This window comes from Cebus imitator, unplaced genomic scaffold, assembly GCF_001604975.1.
Source record: "Cebus imitator isolate Cc_AM_T3 unplaced genomic scaffold, Cebus_imitator-1.0 Scaffold107, whole genome shotgun sequence".
In the NCBI taxonomy this organism is placed as follows: Eukaryota; Metazoa; Chordata; class Mammalia; order Primates; family Cebidae; genus Cebus; species Cebus imitator.
In genome coordinates, this window is record NW_016107422.1 from 5,835,153 (window position 1) to 5,851,681 (window position 16,529).

Below are 16,529 nucleotides of genomic sequence, written 5' to 3' on the forward strand. Positions count from 1 at the left end.
TTGAGACAGAGTGTCGCTCCATTGCCCAGGTTGGAGTGCAGTGACAAGCTCATAGCTCACTGCAGGCTTGGATTCCTGGGCTCAGGCAATGCTCCTGCCTTAGCTTCCTGAGTAGCTGGGACTACAGGCATGCACCACCATGCTTGGCTAATTAAAAAAAAATTTTAGGCTGGGTACAGTGGCTTATGCCTGTAATCCCAGCACTTTTGGGAGGCTGAGATGCATGGATCACTTGAGGTCAGAAGATCAAGACCAGCCTGGCCAACATGGTGAAATCCCGTCTCTACTAAAAATAGAAAAAAATTAGCCGGGTGTGATGACACGCACCTGTAGTCCCAGTTACTCAGGAGGCTGAGGCAGGAGAATCAACTGAACCTGGGAGGAGGAGGCTGCAGTGAGACAAGATCGCCCCACTGCACTCTAGCCTGGGGAAGAGTAGGAGACTCCGTCTCAATAAAAAAAATTCTTTTGAACAGAGTCTCGCTGTGTGCCCAGGCTGGTCTTAAACTCCTGGCCTCAAGTGATCCTTTTGCCTTGGTATCCCAAAGTGTTGGGATTACAGGCATGAGCCACTGCGCCCAGCAAGAACACTCTTTCTTGAGTTCTTCCATGTTCATAATAATTTGTGTTCATAGTTGAGAGCTATCGTTGCTAGATATAGGATCCTTGCCTTACTATCCCTTCCCTTCAATTTCTTAAATATGTCCTCCATTTTCTTCTGCCATGAAATACTTCAGTTAAAAAGTATGAAGATTATCTAATTTGTTGTTGTTGTTATTGTTGTTTCTGAGACAGTCTCTTTCTATCAGACAGGCTGGAGTGCAGTGGCATGATCTCAGCTCACTACAACCTCCACCTCACAGGTTCAAGTGATTCTCCTGCCTCAACCTCACCAGGCTAGTTTTTGTATTTTTAGTAGAGACAAAGTTTCACCATGCTGGCCAGGCTGGTCTCAAACCCCTGACCTCAGGTAATCTGCCCGCCTTGGCCTCCCAAAGTACTGGGATTATAGGCGTGAACCACTGGGCCTGGCTTCAATTTTCTTTCCCTTACATATCCCATGTACTTTTTTTTCTAGACACCCAAAATCTTTTTTTTTTAACTCAGTCATTTTACTAGATGTTGCCTTAGTGTTGGTCATTTTGAGTTGGTAGTCTCAGATGTGCAGTATGCTTTTTCAATATGTAGTTTCACATCTTTTTTTTAATTTTGGGGAATTTTTCTTGAATTATGTTTTTAATATGTTTTCTTTTTTGCTTCGGTTATTATCTTAAGGGACTCCTACTATCTACATGTTTAATCTTCTCTGCCTGTCTTTAATACTTGTTTCTTTTTCTCAAATCCTTTTATATTTCTTCATTTCTTTTGCATTTAAAATTATTATCTTTTTTTAATCTACTTTATTAGGCATTATCTTTTGTTCATCCACTCTTATGTTCCTTCTGATTTAGTCTTCAGTTTTGCTGTAAACTTCTCTTTGACTTCAGATTCTTTCCGGAGTTCTTTCTCTCATTTTCAACTTTTCCTAAATGTTGTTTAAGTCCTATGTTGTGTCGTTGCAACTCGTTTTGAATTAGGAGGTTAATTTTGTTCTGTTTTGTGGTCTCGTCTTTCTGGCATGCTTTGATGGTCTGCAGGAGTGTTTATTCTGGCCCTCATTCTTCTTTTCTTATAGTCATTTTGTATGGGATTTGATCTCAATATTCATCTGTGGCTATTTTTAAGTGAAATTAGTTCTCCTGAACGTCCCATTTAGGAAAACTGTTTTAACTCCACAGAACTTCTTCCTCTCTTGTTTTCATGCATTTTTTGTTTGTTTGTTTGTTTCGGGTTTGGCGGTACATGAGCAGGTTTGTTATATAGGTAAGCTCACGTCACGGGGGTTTGTTGTACAGGTGATTCCGTCACATGGTTTTTGTTCATTAAGCAGCTTGCTTCCGGAGCTTTCCCGGACCCCTTTCCCTGCAGGCTGGATCTTCTCTTTGTCTCGATTATCTCTGCCTTTGTTAATTTTTATTCCATCAGCTGAAGTGTCTCCTTGGTGCTAAGAGAGAGCTCGGAAGCTCAGTTTGGGGGTTCTCAGGGCTTAGGTTGCTCCGGCCCCTTCTGACCCTCCTTCCACAGGCCCCCTGCAGTCACCAGTTGTTGGAGGGGACTAAGGCACTCCTGATTTCAACGGCTGCTCTCACAATTCCCCTTGACTTGTAGTTTTTGAAGGCTTTTACTTATGGTGCAGTCCTTCCATAATTGCACTCCAGTTAGAGGCAGCAGATGTCTGAAATTTTGTCACCATCGTTTGCTGTTACACTGGGTGGAGGGACAAATAATATATTCTAGTAGCTGGGCATGGTGGTGTGCACCTGTAGTCCCAGCTACTCATGAGTCTGAGACAGGAGAATTGCTTGAACCTGGGAGGCAGGGGTTGCAGTGAGCTGAGAGTGTGTCACTGTGCTCCAGCCTGGGCAACAGAGTAAGACTCCATCTAAAAAACAAACAAACAAACAAACAAACAAAACTAGATGCTCAAGCATAAACCAAGAGTGTTTGGCAACTAAGCTTTCCCTAAAAATTAATGATTTATGGTATGGTTGAATGACTACTTTATATAAATAGCAGTTTCACTGTCTCCATAATTAACAGCTAAAAAGAGTGATAAGCGTTTGTTTTACTATCACATCTTGATTTGGGAAATTTTGGCTTGATTATAATTTAGGGCTAATTAATAATTTTTTAGTTTTCATTAATAAATATTTAATGCTAAGATATTGAATAAAAAGATAAAATATTAAATCTTTGATATAACTGTTACTGTCTATATTAAAATAGAAATGAATTGAAAGATTATTTTAAATCTCATTCTACTTTTTTAGGGAGTGATTTAAGTTTAAAATTTAATCTTTAAAATGAACTGAAAATGTACATTTTGTGACAGGTGGGGAAAATCAAGTTATGAATCATTTATATGCCACAGTGAATGCAAAAATTATGGACAGAGAACGCTCTTTTCATAGAATATTATTTTAATTCTCAGGGTCGAATTCTTGGGTGGAATGCCAGGGGATCACGAACTTGGGGCCTGAGCAGAGGCCATTAGCAGGTGACTCCCCCTGGGAATAGAAAAGAACCAAGTATCGGACACCTCTCCATTTATAGAGCAATTTCGCTGATTGTGAATGTGTGGCCCAAGTGATTTGAGAATTCCCAGCTGTGGCATGTGCTGTAGGCCCACGTGAACTCACCCACCTCTGCAGACACCCCGCTGGTGCCCTGACGGCTGGAAGTGGCTGGAGCTCTGGTTTCTCTCTTTCCGTCTGCTTGACCAGGCTGTTGTTGAAATCCTGTTCTCAGGCGATCCACCTGCCTCAACCTCTCAAAGTGCTGGGATTACAGGCATGAGCCACCATGCACGGACTCTATTTTATAATTTCTTGATGTAAATGAACATGTATGTTGTTTTGACCCATTCATCTACTTCTTGGCAATTTGGTTAACGTTAATTTATTCCTTATGTCAACCCTAGATTCAGTTTCTGTATCTGCAAAGTTGATGTCTAGTACCTCACACATAAGAAGCTCACCTAGGAAATGTCTAGGTTGTACCCCTGTGAGGGCCTGCTGACATATATAGCGGCCCCTGGTAGATAAGTCTCATCTTTTTCTTATAGCGTCAGGAACTTGAAGATGCCCATTGTCTTTTGAGCCTCAGTACAGCCCTAAAGCTAACGAGGTGAATGGAGAGCCCTCTTGTTACCCCCCGGGAGCAAAGCTCACGCCACCAGCAGGTGCCTGCTCAGATGCAACCGTCCTGCAGTGTCTACAGATGGTTCCTCATCAGTTTCACGCTATTCACATATCTCAGCACCTCTCCTTTAATTCAGTTAGTATTGTTGTTGTTGTTGTTATTATTATTTTTGAGACGGAGTCTCACTCTGTCACCAGGCCGAAGTGCAATGGCGTGATCTCAGCTCACTGCAACCTCTGCCTCCCGGGTTCAAGTGAGTCTCCTGAGTCAGCCTCCCAAGTAGCTGGGATTACAGGTGCATGCCACCACAGCCAGCTAATTTTTGTATTTTTAGTAGAGACGGAGTTTCACTATGTTGGTCAGAATGGTCTCGATCTCTTGACCTTGTGATCCGCCCACCTGGGCCTCCCAAAGTGCTGGGATTTACAAGCGTAAGCCAATGTGCCTGGCCTAATCCAGTTATTATTTTTAAATGTCAGAGTTATTTAGCCTTTTGCATTAATTCCTTTACAAATCCTTTCCTTCTTTTGTCTGCAATTGTGGCACCTTTGAGCAAATGTAGGTGTGTCAGGAAATTTGTTTTCCTCACTAAAACTCAAGTGAGAGCCTTCCATGTTTGGCATCTGTTTTACCCATTCTCATGCTGCTAATGAAGACATACCTGAGACTGGGGAAAGAGGTTTAGTGGACTCACAGTTCCATGTGGCTGGCAAGGCCCGACAATCAGGGTGGAAGGCAAAATGCATGTCTTACATGGCAGCAGGCAATAGAGAATGAGAGCCAAGTGAGAGGGGAAACCCCTTATAAAATCATCAGAACTCATAAGACGTATTTGCTTCCACAATGTGGGGCAAACCACCCCCATAATTCAGTTGTCTTTTACTGGGTCCCTCGACAACATGTGGGATTTACGGGAGCTACAATTCAAGATGAGATTTGGGTGGGGACACAGCCAAACCATGTCAACATCATAAGGGCAGTTTCTCCTTTTGATTCCTGTGCCCACCTCCACGATGGCCTCTGAGAGCTGATCTACCTCCCTTCTAACGCTGCGCCCAGGCTTGGACACTGACTTCTTACCTATGGTTCCTGTGGCCCACATCATGGGAACTGGCATTTTGTTTAAAAAAAAAAAAAAAAAAGCTTCTGGCAATAACTGTAAAACAGGCCCTGTCTTATTCATTCATTCAGGATTCATTCAACTGGCATTTGTTGAATGACTGCTGTGTGCCAGAAACTACCCTGCCCCTGCCCTCCAGGATGTCACAGTCAGCTGGGGAAGGTGGATTAGTCAATAGTCTGCTGGGAACACAGAGCATGCACCAGGTGTAATGGCTGCAGAGAAGGGACCTGCAGCAAAGTCCCGGGTTGTGGAAGACTTGCCAGAGGTGGTGAAGCCATGCTTTGCGGGATAAGTGGAAGGGCACTGACTGACTGGGAAGGTGAGGCGGGAAAAGAAACACTCTTCAAGAAGAGAGAACATGATGTCAGGAAAGTTAAGAAGACACAAATCAGTCTGTGGTCTAGTACAGCTTTGGTGTGGGGTGGGAAGGAAGAATAGGTTGGGTGGGATGGATGTGGAAAGGTGGGAAGGGTACAGGCCAGTCTCACTTGGCAAGAAGCGAGGAGGACCTCACAGGGGCAGCCAAGAAGGATGGGAGATGCCAGATCAGACGGGAGATAAGATAAAGCACAACACAGAAGAGTTAAGAGCCTTTTTTTTTTTTTTTTTGAGACAGAGGCCTACTCCATCATCCAAGCTGAAGTGCAGTGTCATGATCTCGGCTCACTGCAACCTCCACCTCCTGGTTTAGCAATTCTCACGCCTCAGCCTCCTGAGTAGTGCGTGCCAGCATGCCTGGCTAATTTTTGTATTTTTGGTAGAGACAGGGTTTTGCCAAGTTGGCCAGGCTGATCCCGAACTCCTGACATTAGTTGATCCGCCTGCCTTGGGCTCCCAAAGTGCTGGGATTACAGGTGTGAGCCACCGCGCCCAGCCTAAAAACCTTCTAAATAGGACTCTTGTTGTTGGCACAGTAAATTACCTGAACTTTCAGCTATTCAGGGTGGCCCCACCCTCAGGAGAGATTTCACTCAGAAAGCAATGGGCTGGTGGCTGCATTGAAATGCACATCCTTAAGTCACAGAATCCTCATGTGAAGTACAATGATGGGGAAAAGCTGGTTATTCGTATTTAGCATAACTTAGATCATGCTATCTTCATCAGGCTCTAAGCCAGCACATATTATAAAATGCATTACAATTTTAAAGTCAGAATTTTAGGGAGAAGGTCCATGGGCTATAGCTGTAGGTTACATGGGGTCTGAGAGCATCAGCTAACACTGAAGGGCAAAATCTGTCTCTAGCAGAGAAAACGCTGTGTATTTCCCTTTCATTAGGCCAGTCTTTCCTTCCTTATTAGACTGTGCTCTTTACACACACGCAGAGTTTGCTCATTTGAACAGCACCAAGTTTTGTCTTGGCACAGCTCTGGGCCACTTTGACTTCTGGATTATTACCTGATAGAGGTTCACAAACCCTTATGGCATTGGTACGTTTTTTAAGACTGTCTACATTAGGACCTATACTTTTGACTTCAAATTGATTTTCTTATGAAAATATAAACCTATGCCAGGCATGGTGGCTCACGCCTGTAATCCCAGCATTTTGGGAGACTGAGGCAGTTGGATCACGAGGTCAGGAGTTCGGACCAGCCTGACCAACATGGTGAAACTACCTGTCTACTAAAAATACAAAATTAGCCAGGCGTGGTGGCTCACCTGTAGTCCCAGCTACTTAGGAGGCTAAGGCAGGAGAACTGCTTGAACCTGGGAGGAGGAGGTTGCAGTGAGCAGCGATTACACCATTGCACTCCAGCCTGGGCAACAGAGCAAGACTCCGTCTCAAAAAAGAAAAAAAAAGAAAAGAAAAGAAAATATAATTCTGACACATAATTATAGCAAAGTGACTGATCAAAATTCAAATTCCAGGTGAAGGAAGATGTAGGCAGCTGACCAGGGGCTCGACTGCAAAGCTATTGCTCATTGCATGGCATTTAGTGGCCAGTGATGAGAGTCAAGAGTCAAGGTGGAAATAAACATTTCTTTGAAGTTTGAGCCTGAGGATTGTAAATTGGGACCATTTTTCTCTGTCATTGCTGTTGTCACTGGCGCAAAATGTTCTCATGGAAATGATGAGGTTGATGTAGAGGAGGAACTAGAAGGATTAGAAGTAGCAAGAACTGCCCTTGACTGGACTTCTGGGCATGACTTTCATTTTATCATTTGTCTTTGAGGATAGAAGAATCATCCTCTCATTGTTCTTGTGGGTGGTTTACTTCTCAGAAGACTCTTGGGGATACCCGTGTCTGAAAGATACTTCAGGGCCCTTTGTTTAGGTCAATTCAAACATTCATTTATTCTTAATTCACTCAAATGCTTCTCAGTGGCTACTGCAGTTGCTGCTCCAAGCAAAGATAATAAACAAGCAATAAGCAGGAAAGCAAAGGAAATAGCATTAAGGGCTCTGCAGAGAATTCAAATAAGGAGAGATAAGGGAGAGTGTAGGTTGGGAAGATGACATTTAAAACAAGATGGTGGGGGTAAATTGTGAGCAGAGGTCCTGGGGAGGGCCAAGACCCGCAGAGAAGAATAAACTCGGTGTAGTTAAGGGATTAAAAACAGCAGATGGCTAGAGAGACGTGAACAAGGGCAAGTTGGGCAGATCAGAGCTGAGAGGCGGACAGACATAGAGGATCTAAAGGGTTCGGTTTTATTCTAAATGTAGTGACAAGCCTTGGGTTTTGGGCTAAAAGTAACATTTGATTTTTTTTTTTAAGTTCCTCCAATTTCTCTATTGAGAGTACACTGAAGAGGACCAGGAGTCGAGCTAGGAGCCCGTTAGGCTGGAGATCTCCAGAGAGTAGGATGGTTTGGCCCACAGTGGTAGCCGGGGACATAACAGGACTCAGTAATGAGCTGCAAGTAGGGAGGGAGGCAAAGAGGGGATTCCCTGAGGCCTCTGAGATGCTTGGTTTAAGTAGCTGGTGGTTGGTAGTGAAGCTCACCAAGACAGAGGAAGGTGCGGGCTGTGGGTAAGGGAGGGAAAGAAAAAGTTATTTTTGACCCTGTTCAGTCTGAGATCATGTCAATGGGCAGTTGAATCTAGGACTCTGAAATTCCAGGAGGAGATGGAGGCAGGAGAGAGGGATGACAGAGTCCAATCAATAGCATTTGGAGCCTGGAGACAGGATGAGATTATCTGGCAGAAATGCATGGAGAGGAAAGGAAGGTGGCCCGAAGCAGAGCCCACATGTGCCATCAATTAGAGTCAGAAAAAGGGACCGTGGGAGCCAGCAAAGGGAGCTGAGCAGGCACACTCAAAGGACCAGGAGGGAGCCCCAGAAAAGGGCAGGGTCCTAGAAGCCAGGTAGAAGTGTTTCAGCAGGGAGGAGTGGTGCACCGTGGGGAAGGGGGCTGAGAAGGTAAGACAAGCACCCAGCAGGGACCACTGACTTGGCCACATGGAGCTCAAGTGTGGCCTTGATAAGAATGACTTTGCTGGGGTCCTGAGTCTCAGAGCTTGTTTGGAGGAGGTCAGAGATGGAGACAGAGCATAGAAATGGATTGCAGGTGCAGGGCCTGCATGCTGGTGGAGAAGACCCTGATGAAGTAGGAAAGAGAAGGGGAGCCCAGACCTTGGTATAAGCAGGGGGCTGGGGTGCAGAGTCTCAGGGGCCCTCACTGAATTGGGAGGAAACCCCAGAGTGGGGGCCCCAGAAGCCAAGAGTGGAGGTCTTCCCCAGATGAGCAGGGCTCAGGGTCTTCCCCAGGGTTTGGGCTCAGGCAAGCCTCTGTCCCTGGCAACAGTGTTCCTGTGTGGCCGACAGCTCAGGGCACCTGCCCTGCGGCCTTCCAGATCCTCCATCAGAATTGGGCTAGATTCTGCTTAAAGTTCTTGCCAGAGAGACATTAACATGGAATTGTGGCCAGGTCCCCAGGATCACCCTGCACACCTCTGACCAGGACCTCCACTTCTAGCGATGGCCTCAAGGGAGGTTTATTTATGGGGAACCAGAGTCAAAGACATCCCTGTATTCATAGGCCCCTGAATTCCTTGCCATGCTGTGGGATTCCTTTTTCTAAGCCTCCCTCATTCTCTCTGTATCCCTTTGCCTTCCAATGGCTTCTGCTTTTTTGTCTTCTAAAGAGCTCTGCTTTGTTCTTGGACCCACTTACCCATCTCTGATTATTGCTTTTTTTCCTCTGCCTGGCATGACTCATGCCACCCCCTGGCTGAGTTTGGTTTCTTCTTGGTTACATGAGCAGATCTTTTAAGCATGAAGCCCAGTGACTCAGCTGCATCCCTGGGGATTGAAGTAGTTAAGATGGGCTTTCTTTTGTAGCACTGTGCCGTCTTTAAGCATTTATGAAGCGCTTTCCCCAGGCTGTGGTTGCAAAGAGGCTGAGGACTAGGAGTCCAGCTTTGGGCAGATGGTGAGGGTTCCACTCTGCCCTTCTTAGTAGTGGGATATTTGGCAAGTGCCATAACCTTTCTCACATGGGGCCCCTGTGGATGGTTGCATAGGCTGCACACTGCACAACCCTAGGAGGCCCTATTCAGGTAGAAGTCCACGTGAATAGAACGCCCTGTGGATGTGCTGCACATGACACCAACAGCTCACGTGCTGCTGCATATGATCCTCTGAGTCTGTTTCCTTCTCTGTAAAACTGATTTGATCACTCACCATTAAAATTGTTGGGGAAATTATTATCCACGTAAACTTCCCAATCTCGGCTTAGGGTATCGGCCAAGTGTGTGGCGATGTTGGGTGACCGGATGCTCAGAAGTGTAGGAGTGGCCTTTGTCCTTAGTCAGGTTTATTGTCTTGTTTGAGAGGCAAGACAAACCCCCTAAAAATAAACGCTGGGAGGTATGTGGACCTTGGCCAGACCCCATGAGCGCCCCATGTACCCATCACCTTTAGCACTCCAGTGCTCGCCAACCAGCCTCCCAGGGCCTGCATGGGCTTTTTTTTTGGCCTGAGGGATTCTGCTTGTCACCCGTGCAGCGGGTCAGAAGTGCCAGGGAATTAAAGGCCTTTGGGAGCAGGTTCGGCTGGCACATAAACGCCTCTGCTCCCTAGTCCTTCAGTGGGATAACTCAGAGGTGGCTATTCTACACTGGCTCCTGGAGTTCCCAGCAGGACAACGCTCTATCACATGGGAAGCTGGCTGATGACATTCCTTTCCCTCTCTCAGTTCTCCACCCTCCTGCAGCATACTTGGAGCCTCCTGGGTAGCTTCTTGCATTTCAATTCCAGTCTTTTTTTTTTTTTTTTTGAGACAGAGTCTCGCTCTGTCGCCCAGGCTGGAATGCAGTGGTGCGATCTCAGCTCACTGCAACCTCCACCTCCCAGGTTTAAGTGATTCTTGTGCCTCAGCCTCCTGAGTAGCTGAGATTACAGGCACGTGCCACCACTCCTGGCTAATTTTTGTTTTTTTTGGTAGGGAAGAGGTTTCACCATGTTGGCCCGGTTGGTCTCGAACTCCTGATCTTAGGCGATCTGTCTGCCTTGGCCTCCCAATGTACTGGAATTACGGATGTGAGCCATTGTGTCCGGCCTAATTTCAGTCTTAAGATTGGCTTCTTAAGAAGCCAGACAGCGACACAGGGCTGTTCTCCTTCAGAGCTCCAGGTGCATTCCCACCATGCAACCTGCAGTCTTGTTGCAGACTGATTGACCTGTTTGCTTCCCTCCTGAACCTAAGTGCCAAGCCCATATCTTCTCTGACATGAAAGCCCCAGTGCACAGCACAGTGCCTGACCTGAAGTGGGACCCACAGAAAATCTGCCGAGCGCTCCTGCAGTGTGGGTTTCACCGACATAGCATATCTCCAGGGTTAAAATAATTGAAGTGAGTATATTTTCCCCAGTATCCACTTTCCAATGCACTTGATCTTTTTCATTGCAAGTTTAATGAGTGATCGTTAAAAATTAAGCCTATAAATTTCAGGTGGATTTCATCACAGACCCTGGAGAAGAGGCAAGTGGAGAATTCTTGCCAAGGCACTGCCTTCCTCCTCTCTGAAAGGACACGGATGCCTGAGCTACCAGATCAGGACGCTGTCTCTGCATGGCCCACATTTCTCTGGAGTGTGTGGGAATGGACCTGGGGTAGGAGTCAACCTTCCCTGGCAGCAGCAGCTGCTCAGTGTTCCTTGGGCATCCTGCGTGCAGTGTGCTCGGCCTCTCTGCCAGAAGCTCTCATCTTGGGGAAGGGACCAGAGCAATATGCCAGGGAGAATCTCAGAACCAAGGTTACACAAAAGGTCTGGCAGGATTCATTGCCCACCTTGCTCCCACTTCCTCTCCCACCCCCTTTACAAAGGTATCATGAGTACTTGATACCTAGGTGATATTTTAGTTCTGGCTTCTGACCATCTGCCTCCTGGTGATGGCTACAATTACTGGCCCATGTCTGGTGACGACTCCCATGTTTTTACGGTGACCTAGCACAGGATTGAGGCTCTTCATCTTGATTTATGATGGCTGCCATGCAGCCTTTCCATATTTGTCCTTATTTTGACATCATACAGGTCCTTGAGCAGCTCACCTGGCCTCTCCATGGGCTAATGTCCCTAATGGGAAAGCAGGATTCTGGAATATACTGTGTAGAGTCATTGGAGGATTAAATGAGATAGTCCATTTAAAAGCGCTTGGTACAGTGCTTGACATCAAATAAGTGTTCAGTCAACATAAGTTACCATTGTGACTCACCTTGTCACCCAAGCTGGGGTACAGTGGCGCCAATATGCCAATACGGCTCACTGCAGCCTCAACCTCATGGGCTTAAATAATCCTCCTGCCTCAGCCTCCTGAGTAGCTGGGAATATAGGTGTGTACCCCCATGCCAAACTAAGTTTTTCATTTTTTTGTAGAGATGAGATCTTGCTCCGTTGCCCAGGCTGGTCTCGAACTCCTGGCCTCACTGTCTTGGCCTCCCAAAGTGCTTGGATTACAGGTGTGAGCCACTGCGCCCAGGCCTAGACCTTTTTTAAAGTCTCATTCCCCCCAGAGGTTCCCTATGAATCCTACCAAACCTTTTGTGTAACCTTGGTTCTGAGATTCTCATTTGCATTGAACTCCAAACCCTTTGCCCACGTTCCACTGATTAGCCCTCTCCTCGCACATTTCCATATTACTACTCACCCCTCTTTGGAGCACTTGCCCCTCTTAATATCCCAAGCCAAGGCCAGAGAGTCAACCATGGAGGTGGGAGGGATGTGGCATAGGGTTAGGGAACTATGAACATGTACAAGGGCTTGGGCTGAGAGTCAATGACATCCTCAATACCAGGCCCGAAGCATAAGCACTGAGAACAGCAAACAGCTGCCAGACGTTCCAGAGGAGGAGGAAGGCCCAGGGACGAGGCCTGACCTCAGCAGCTCTTCAGCCTCTTCCTTCCTCCTGCCCTCCAAGGCTGCCTCTGCTCCTGTATCCCAAACCTCAGCCCTGTAATTACTACTTGCCATCCTGTCTCCAGTCCATCCTTCACCGTGACACATCCTGAAGCCTCTTAGACACTTTTATCACCACAGGTGACATCTCTGACACCCCTGGTCATATGCCACCGCAATATTTATAGGGTCGTGGGTTGCAGATCCCGATAAGGGGAGAAAGGCTATGGAGGGAATTAGATGCCGACAATGCAAAGTTGAGCTGGGCAGGGCGCAACTCTCGTTAATGTCCCCGTAAATCATGCGATTGCTTCAGGATGCTCAATGTTTTCGTATTCGTCTCCATTTTTCTAGGGGAAAGTATTTAATATATCAAGCCAATTCTTTATGAATGACCTGTCAGTTATAGAGGCATCAGGTGGTGTCTTCATGGATCTGTGATTATATCAAAGAGCTGGGGAAGGCTGGATGTCTTATGGTAACATCCTACTTAGAGTCCTCATTGGTAAGCAAAGGTGTGGTGCCATAAACCAGGAGCCATGCCAGGGTGTGTGGCTAGAGAGACTAGTGAGAGTCAGCCCATGCTCCCTTAAGGGCCCTGTGTTTGCAGAAGGAAGCGCCTCAGTCAGTAGTTACCCGGTACCCATGGTCAGTGTGCCCAGTGCACTGTAGTCAGACACCAAAGCGTAGTATAGCTCACTCCTCGTGGGGACTCAAGAAAGCCTTTGTAAAGGATAGAGTTTTTAAAAATGGTTTTTTAAAAATGGTGGTAAAATACACTTAACAAAATGTACCTTTTTTTTTTTTTTTTTTTTTTTTTTTTTTTTTTTTTTTTTTTTTTTTTTTTTGTTTTTTTTTTTTTTTTTTTTTTTTGTTTTTTTTTTTTTTTTTTTTATTTTTTTTTTTTTTTTTTTATTTTAAATAAAATAAAATAAATATTTTTTTTTTTTTTTTTTTTTTTTTTTTTTTTTTTTTTTTTTAGCTCGGGAGCGGGTAGTGTCTGTGGGAGACTCAGCTGCCCCCGACCCTCCAAAATGTACTATTTTAAGTGCACATTCCATTACCATTAAGTGTATTCACGTTGTGATGCAGTCAATCTCCAGAACTTTTTCATCTTGGAAAACTGCAATTCTATGCCCATTAAACAACATTACCCCTCCCTCCAGCCCCTGGCAATCACCATTCTGCTTTCTGCCTTTACGAATCTGACTCCTCTAGGGACTTCGTATCAGTGGAATCACACAGGATTTGTCCTGTTGGGAGTGGCTTATTTCATTTAGCATCATGTCTTCAGGGTTCATTTGTGCTGTAGCAACCATCAGCATTTCCTTCCTTTCTACAGCTGAATTCCATCGCATGGATAAACCACATTGTATGTATCATTTATCTGTTGATGGACACTTGAGTTCTTTCCACCTCTTGTGGTGCTGCTATGAACATGGGTGTAGAAGATGGGTTTTTAAACGATGAATCTTGAAGAAGTAGGATTTCACTGGCAGGGCAGGGGAAATCAGGGACCAGGGAACACACCACAGCATGTGCAAAGGCCCTGGGTCATGCTGGGTCTCGAGCATGTGGTTCAGAGTGAAGGGAGATGAGGCTGGACAGCAGACTGAGCTGGAATCACAACAGGCCTGTGTGACACATAGAGAGGGTCCCCAGCCACAAGACATCATTATGTGAAGATGGTAATTAGATGTCATATTTCCCAGGAATGGACCACATTAAAATTTTCCTGAGTCTCAGTGGAGTACACAAAAGGAAATGGTTTGCTCACCAGTCAGAGCATATGGTCTGTTGGGCTGCTTATAAAGCCGGTCTGAACCCATAGCAGGATTCAGCACCAAATCCTACTATGTCACTGGCAAAACTTTGCCATAGCTGCTTAGGGTAACACGCCCTTTGGAGTGCTAAGAATTCCTGAGAATTGGGACTGAGTCTAATTCAAATCGTTTTGTGGTCTTAAATGAGTGACTTACACCTCCTGAATCTCAGTGTTTTTATTTGTCACATGAACAAATGAATCACTTTGAAGAATCCTTAAAGCTTCCCCAAAGTCCATGCATTTATAAATTCTATCAATGCTGGTGTTAAATATACTGCTACTCTCCCCCGTTACTCTGTGGGAATGTAATTCTACAAATCGTTGGCCTTAGACAAATTGTTTAACCTCTCTCCGTGCCTTCGTCTGAATCATTAACTGTAAAATAGGGTTGTTAGAAATAATACCTTCCCATTTTTTTTTCCTACAGGTGACTGTATGTATCCATATGGAGCTTGGGAAAGAAAGCATTCCAAGCAAGGTGTTGCTCTTCCTTTAACACTTCATTGCATCAGGCCATTTTCTCCACCTCTCCAATATCAACACTCAGTGCTTATCTTCCTGAGCTCTTTTCTTCAAATTTCTTCACATTCCTCAGGGCCCAGCGTCTCTCTTGACTCTTTTGCAGAATAATGTCTTCTTGGTCATCCATGTGTTGGGCTGGTCAGATCAGAAACAGGTGAGTGAGACCCCCTTTACCTCCGCAGGCTGCCTTCAGGTACCCTGGCCCAGTCACAGCAGGTGGGATATACATACCCTTCCTGCCTTGGCTCATCTCTTTCTCTTCTTGGGGAGCGCCTCCCCACCTGTGGCCACCAGAGTCCTTCCATCCTTCAAGGTTCCTGTCAAATGTCCCACCCCCATGACAGCTGACTGAAATCCCCTCTTCTCACCCCAGTAGAACATTTCTCCCCACTTTGATTGACATCTGCATACAACTTGGCATCTTACAATTTGTCATCGTCCTCCCCCACCGGATATTAGTGGACAGATTATACATGTATGTGTCTGTTCTGTATGTGGGGCATCTGTGGTTTTCATCAGATTCGCAAAGTATCTGCAACAAGAAGTGAATATTGGCTGGCACTTTGGGAGGCCGAGGTGGGCAGAGCACAAGGTCAGGAGTTTGAGATCAGTCTGGCCAACACAGTGAAACTATGCCTCTACTAAAAACTATGCCTCTACTAAAAATACAAAAAACTAGCCAGGTGTGGTGGGGTACACCTGTAATACCAGCTGCTTGGGAGGCTGAGACAGGAAAATAGCATGAACCTGGGAGGCAGAAGTTGCAGTGAGCCAAGATTGCACTACTGCACTGCAGCCCAGGCAACAGTACAAGACTCTGTCTCAAAAAAAAAAAAAAAAAAAAAAAAAAAAAAAAAAAAAAAAAAAAAAAAAAAAAAAAAAAGACATGAATGTTAAGCGCTACTGAATTATAAAATTAAATGTAAAAACTGAAATCAGAAAAAACTAAGAAAACCCAGCATTTATCTAAGCTTTGTGGTGAGGAGCTCTAAGCATGATAGGAAAGGATAAGAACATAGAAAATATAAGAGGGTTGGCTTTCTAAAAAACAATGTTAAATAAAATAGCCAAGTTAACCTAAAAATTGATAGAATAAGGTAAATTTTCTTTTTGATATTGTGTTAGTTTTCCACTACAGCTAGTGCTCGACTGACGACCACGATTGGTTCCGACAGACCGGTCGTAACACGATTTGGTCATAAGTTGAGTAGGCTATATGCACACGGAGATGGTAGTGCTGCCGGAAGCTGGTCCGCACTGTCGAACGCCCAGCTGGGCAACGTTTGCGCTGCCAGACGCGGAGCAGTCGTGGCTAGCGATTGTGGTCGTAAAGTCAAATGGTCGTAAGTTGCATAGGTCGTAAGTCGATCAATACCTGTACTGTCATTACAAACTACTACAAAATTAGTGGCTTAAAACAGCACAAGTGTAATGTCTGACAGTTTTGTAAGACAGAAGTCCAAAATGGGTCTCAATAGGCAGAAATCAAGGTGTTGGCAAGATTGCATTTCTTCTGCACGTTCTAGGGAGCATCTGCCCTCTTCCCTTTTCCCTATTTCTGTTTCTAGGAGCTCCTTGCATTGCGTGACTCTTGGGCCCTCCCTCCTCCCATTTCCAAAGCTAGAGCGCTCAGCTGGGTCTTTGTCGCATCCCATCATCCTGCCCATGACTATTCTACCACCCTCTTCCACACATAGGGACCCTTTCAGTTTCTAAAGCCAGCCACACTAATAAAGCAACACAAACTGGCCGGGTGCGGGGGCTCCCGCCTGTAATCCCGGCACTTTGGGAGGCCGAGGCTGGTGGATCACTGGAGGTCAGGAGTTTGAGACCAGCCTGGCCAACATGGCAAAACCCCGTCTCTACTAAAAATACAAAAATTAGCCGGGCGTGGTGGTGCATGCCTACAATTCCAGCTATTTGGGAGGTTGAGGCAGGAGAATCACATGAACCTGGGAGGCAGAGGTTGCAGTGAGCCAAGA

The 16,529-nt window shown here is 45.6% G+C and overlaps 1 protein-coding gene across 4 annotated transcripts in view; it reads left to right on the forward strand.

Moving 5' to 3' along the window:
* Window positions 1–16,529, forward strand: part of LOC108310758 — a 47,017-nt gene that overhangs the window by 16,862 nt on the left and 13,626 nt on the right. For 2 of the 4 annotated variants that reach the window (XR_005201737.1, XM_037741786.1), the window contains exon 2: window positions 14,453–14,701. Coding sequence is in view for 2 of the 4 variants with exons in the window: in XM_037741786.1 (XP_037597714.1) it covers window positions 14,453–14,655 (203 nt within the window). In the remaining 2 variants the exon portion in view is untranslated. Of the gene's footprint in view, window positions 1–13,186; window positions 13,237–14,452; window positions 15,208–16,529 lie in introns of those variants that run through there. The other 2 variants (XR_001827902.2, XM_037741785.1) reach the window with 2 other exon arrangements.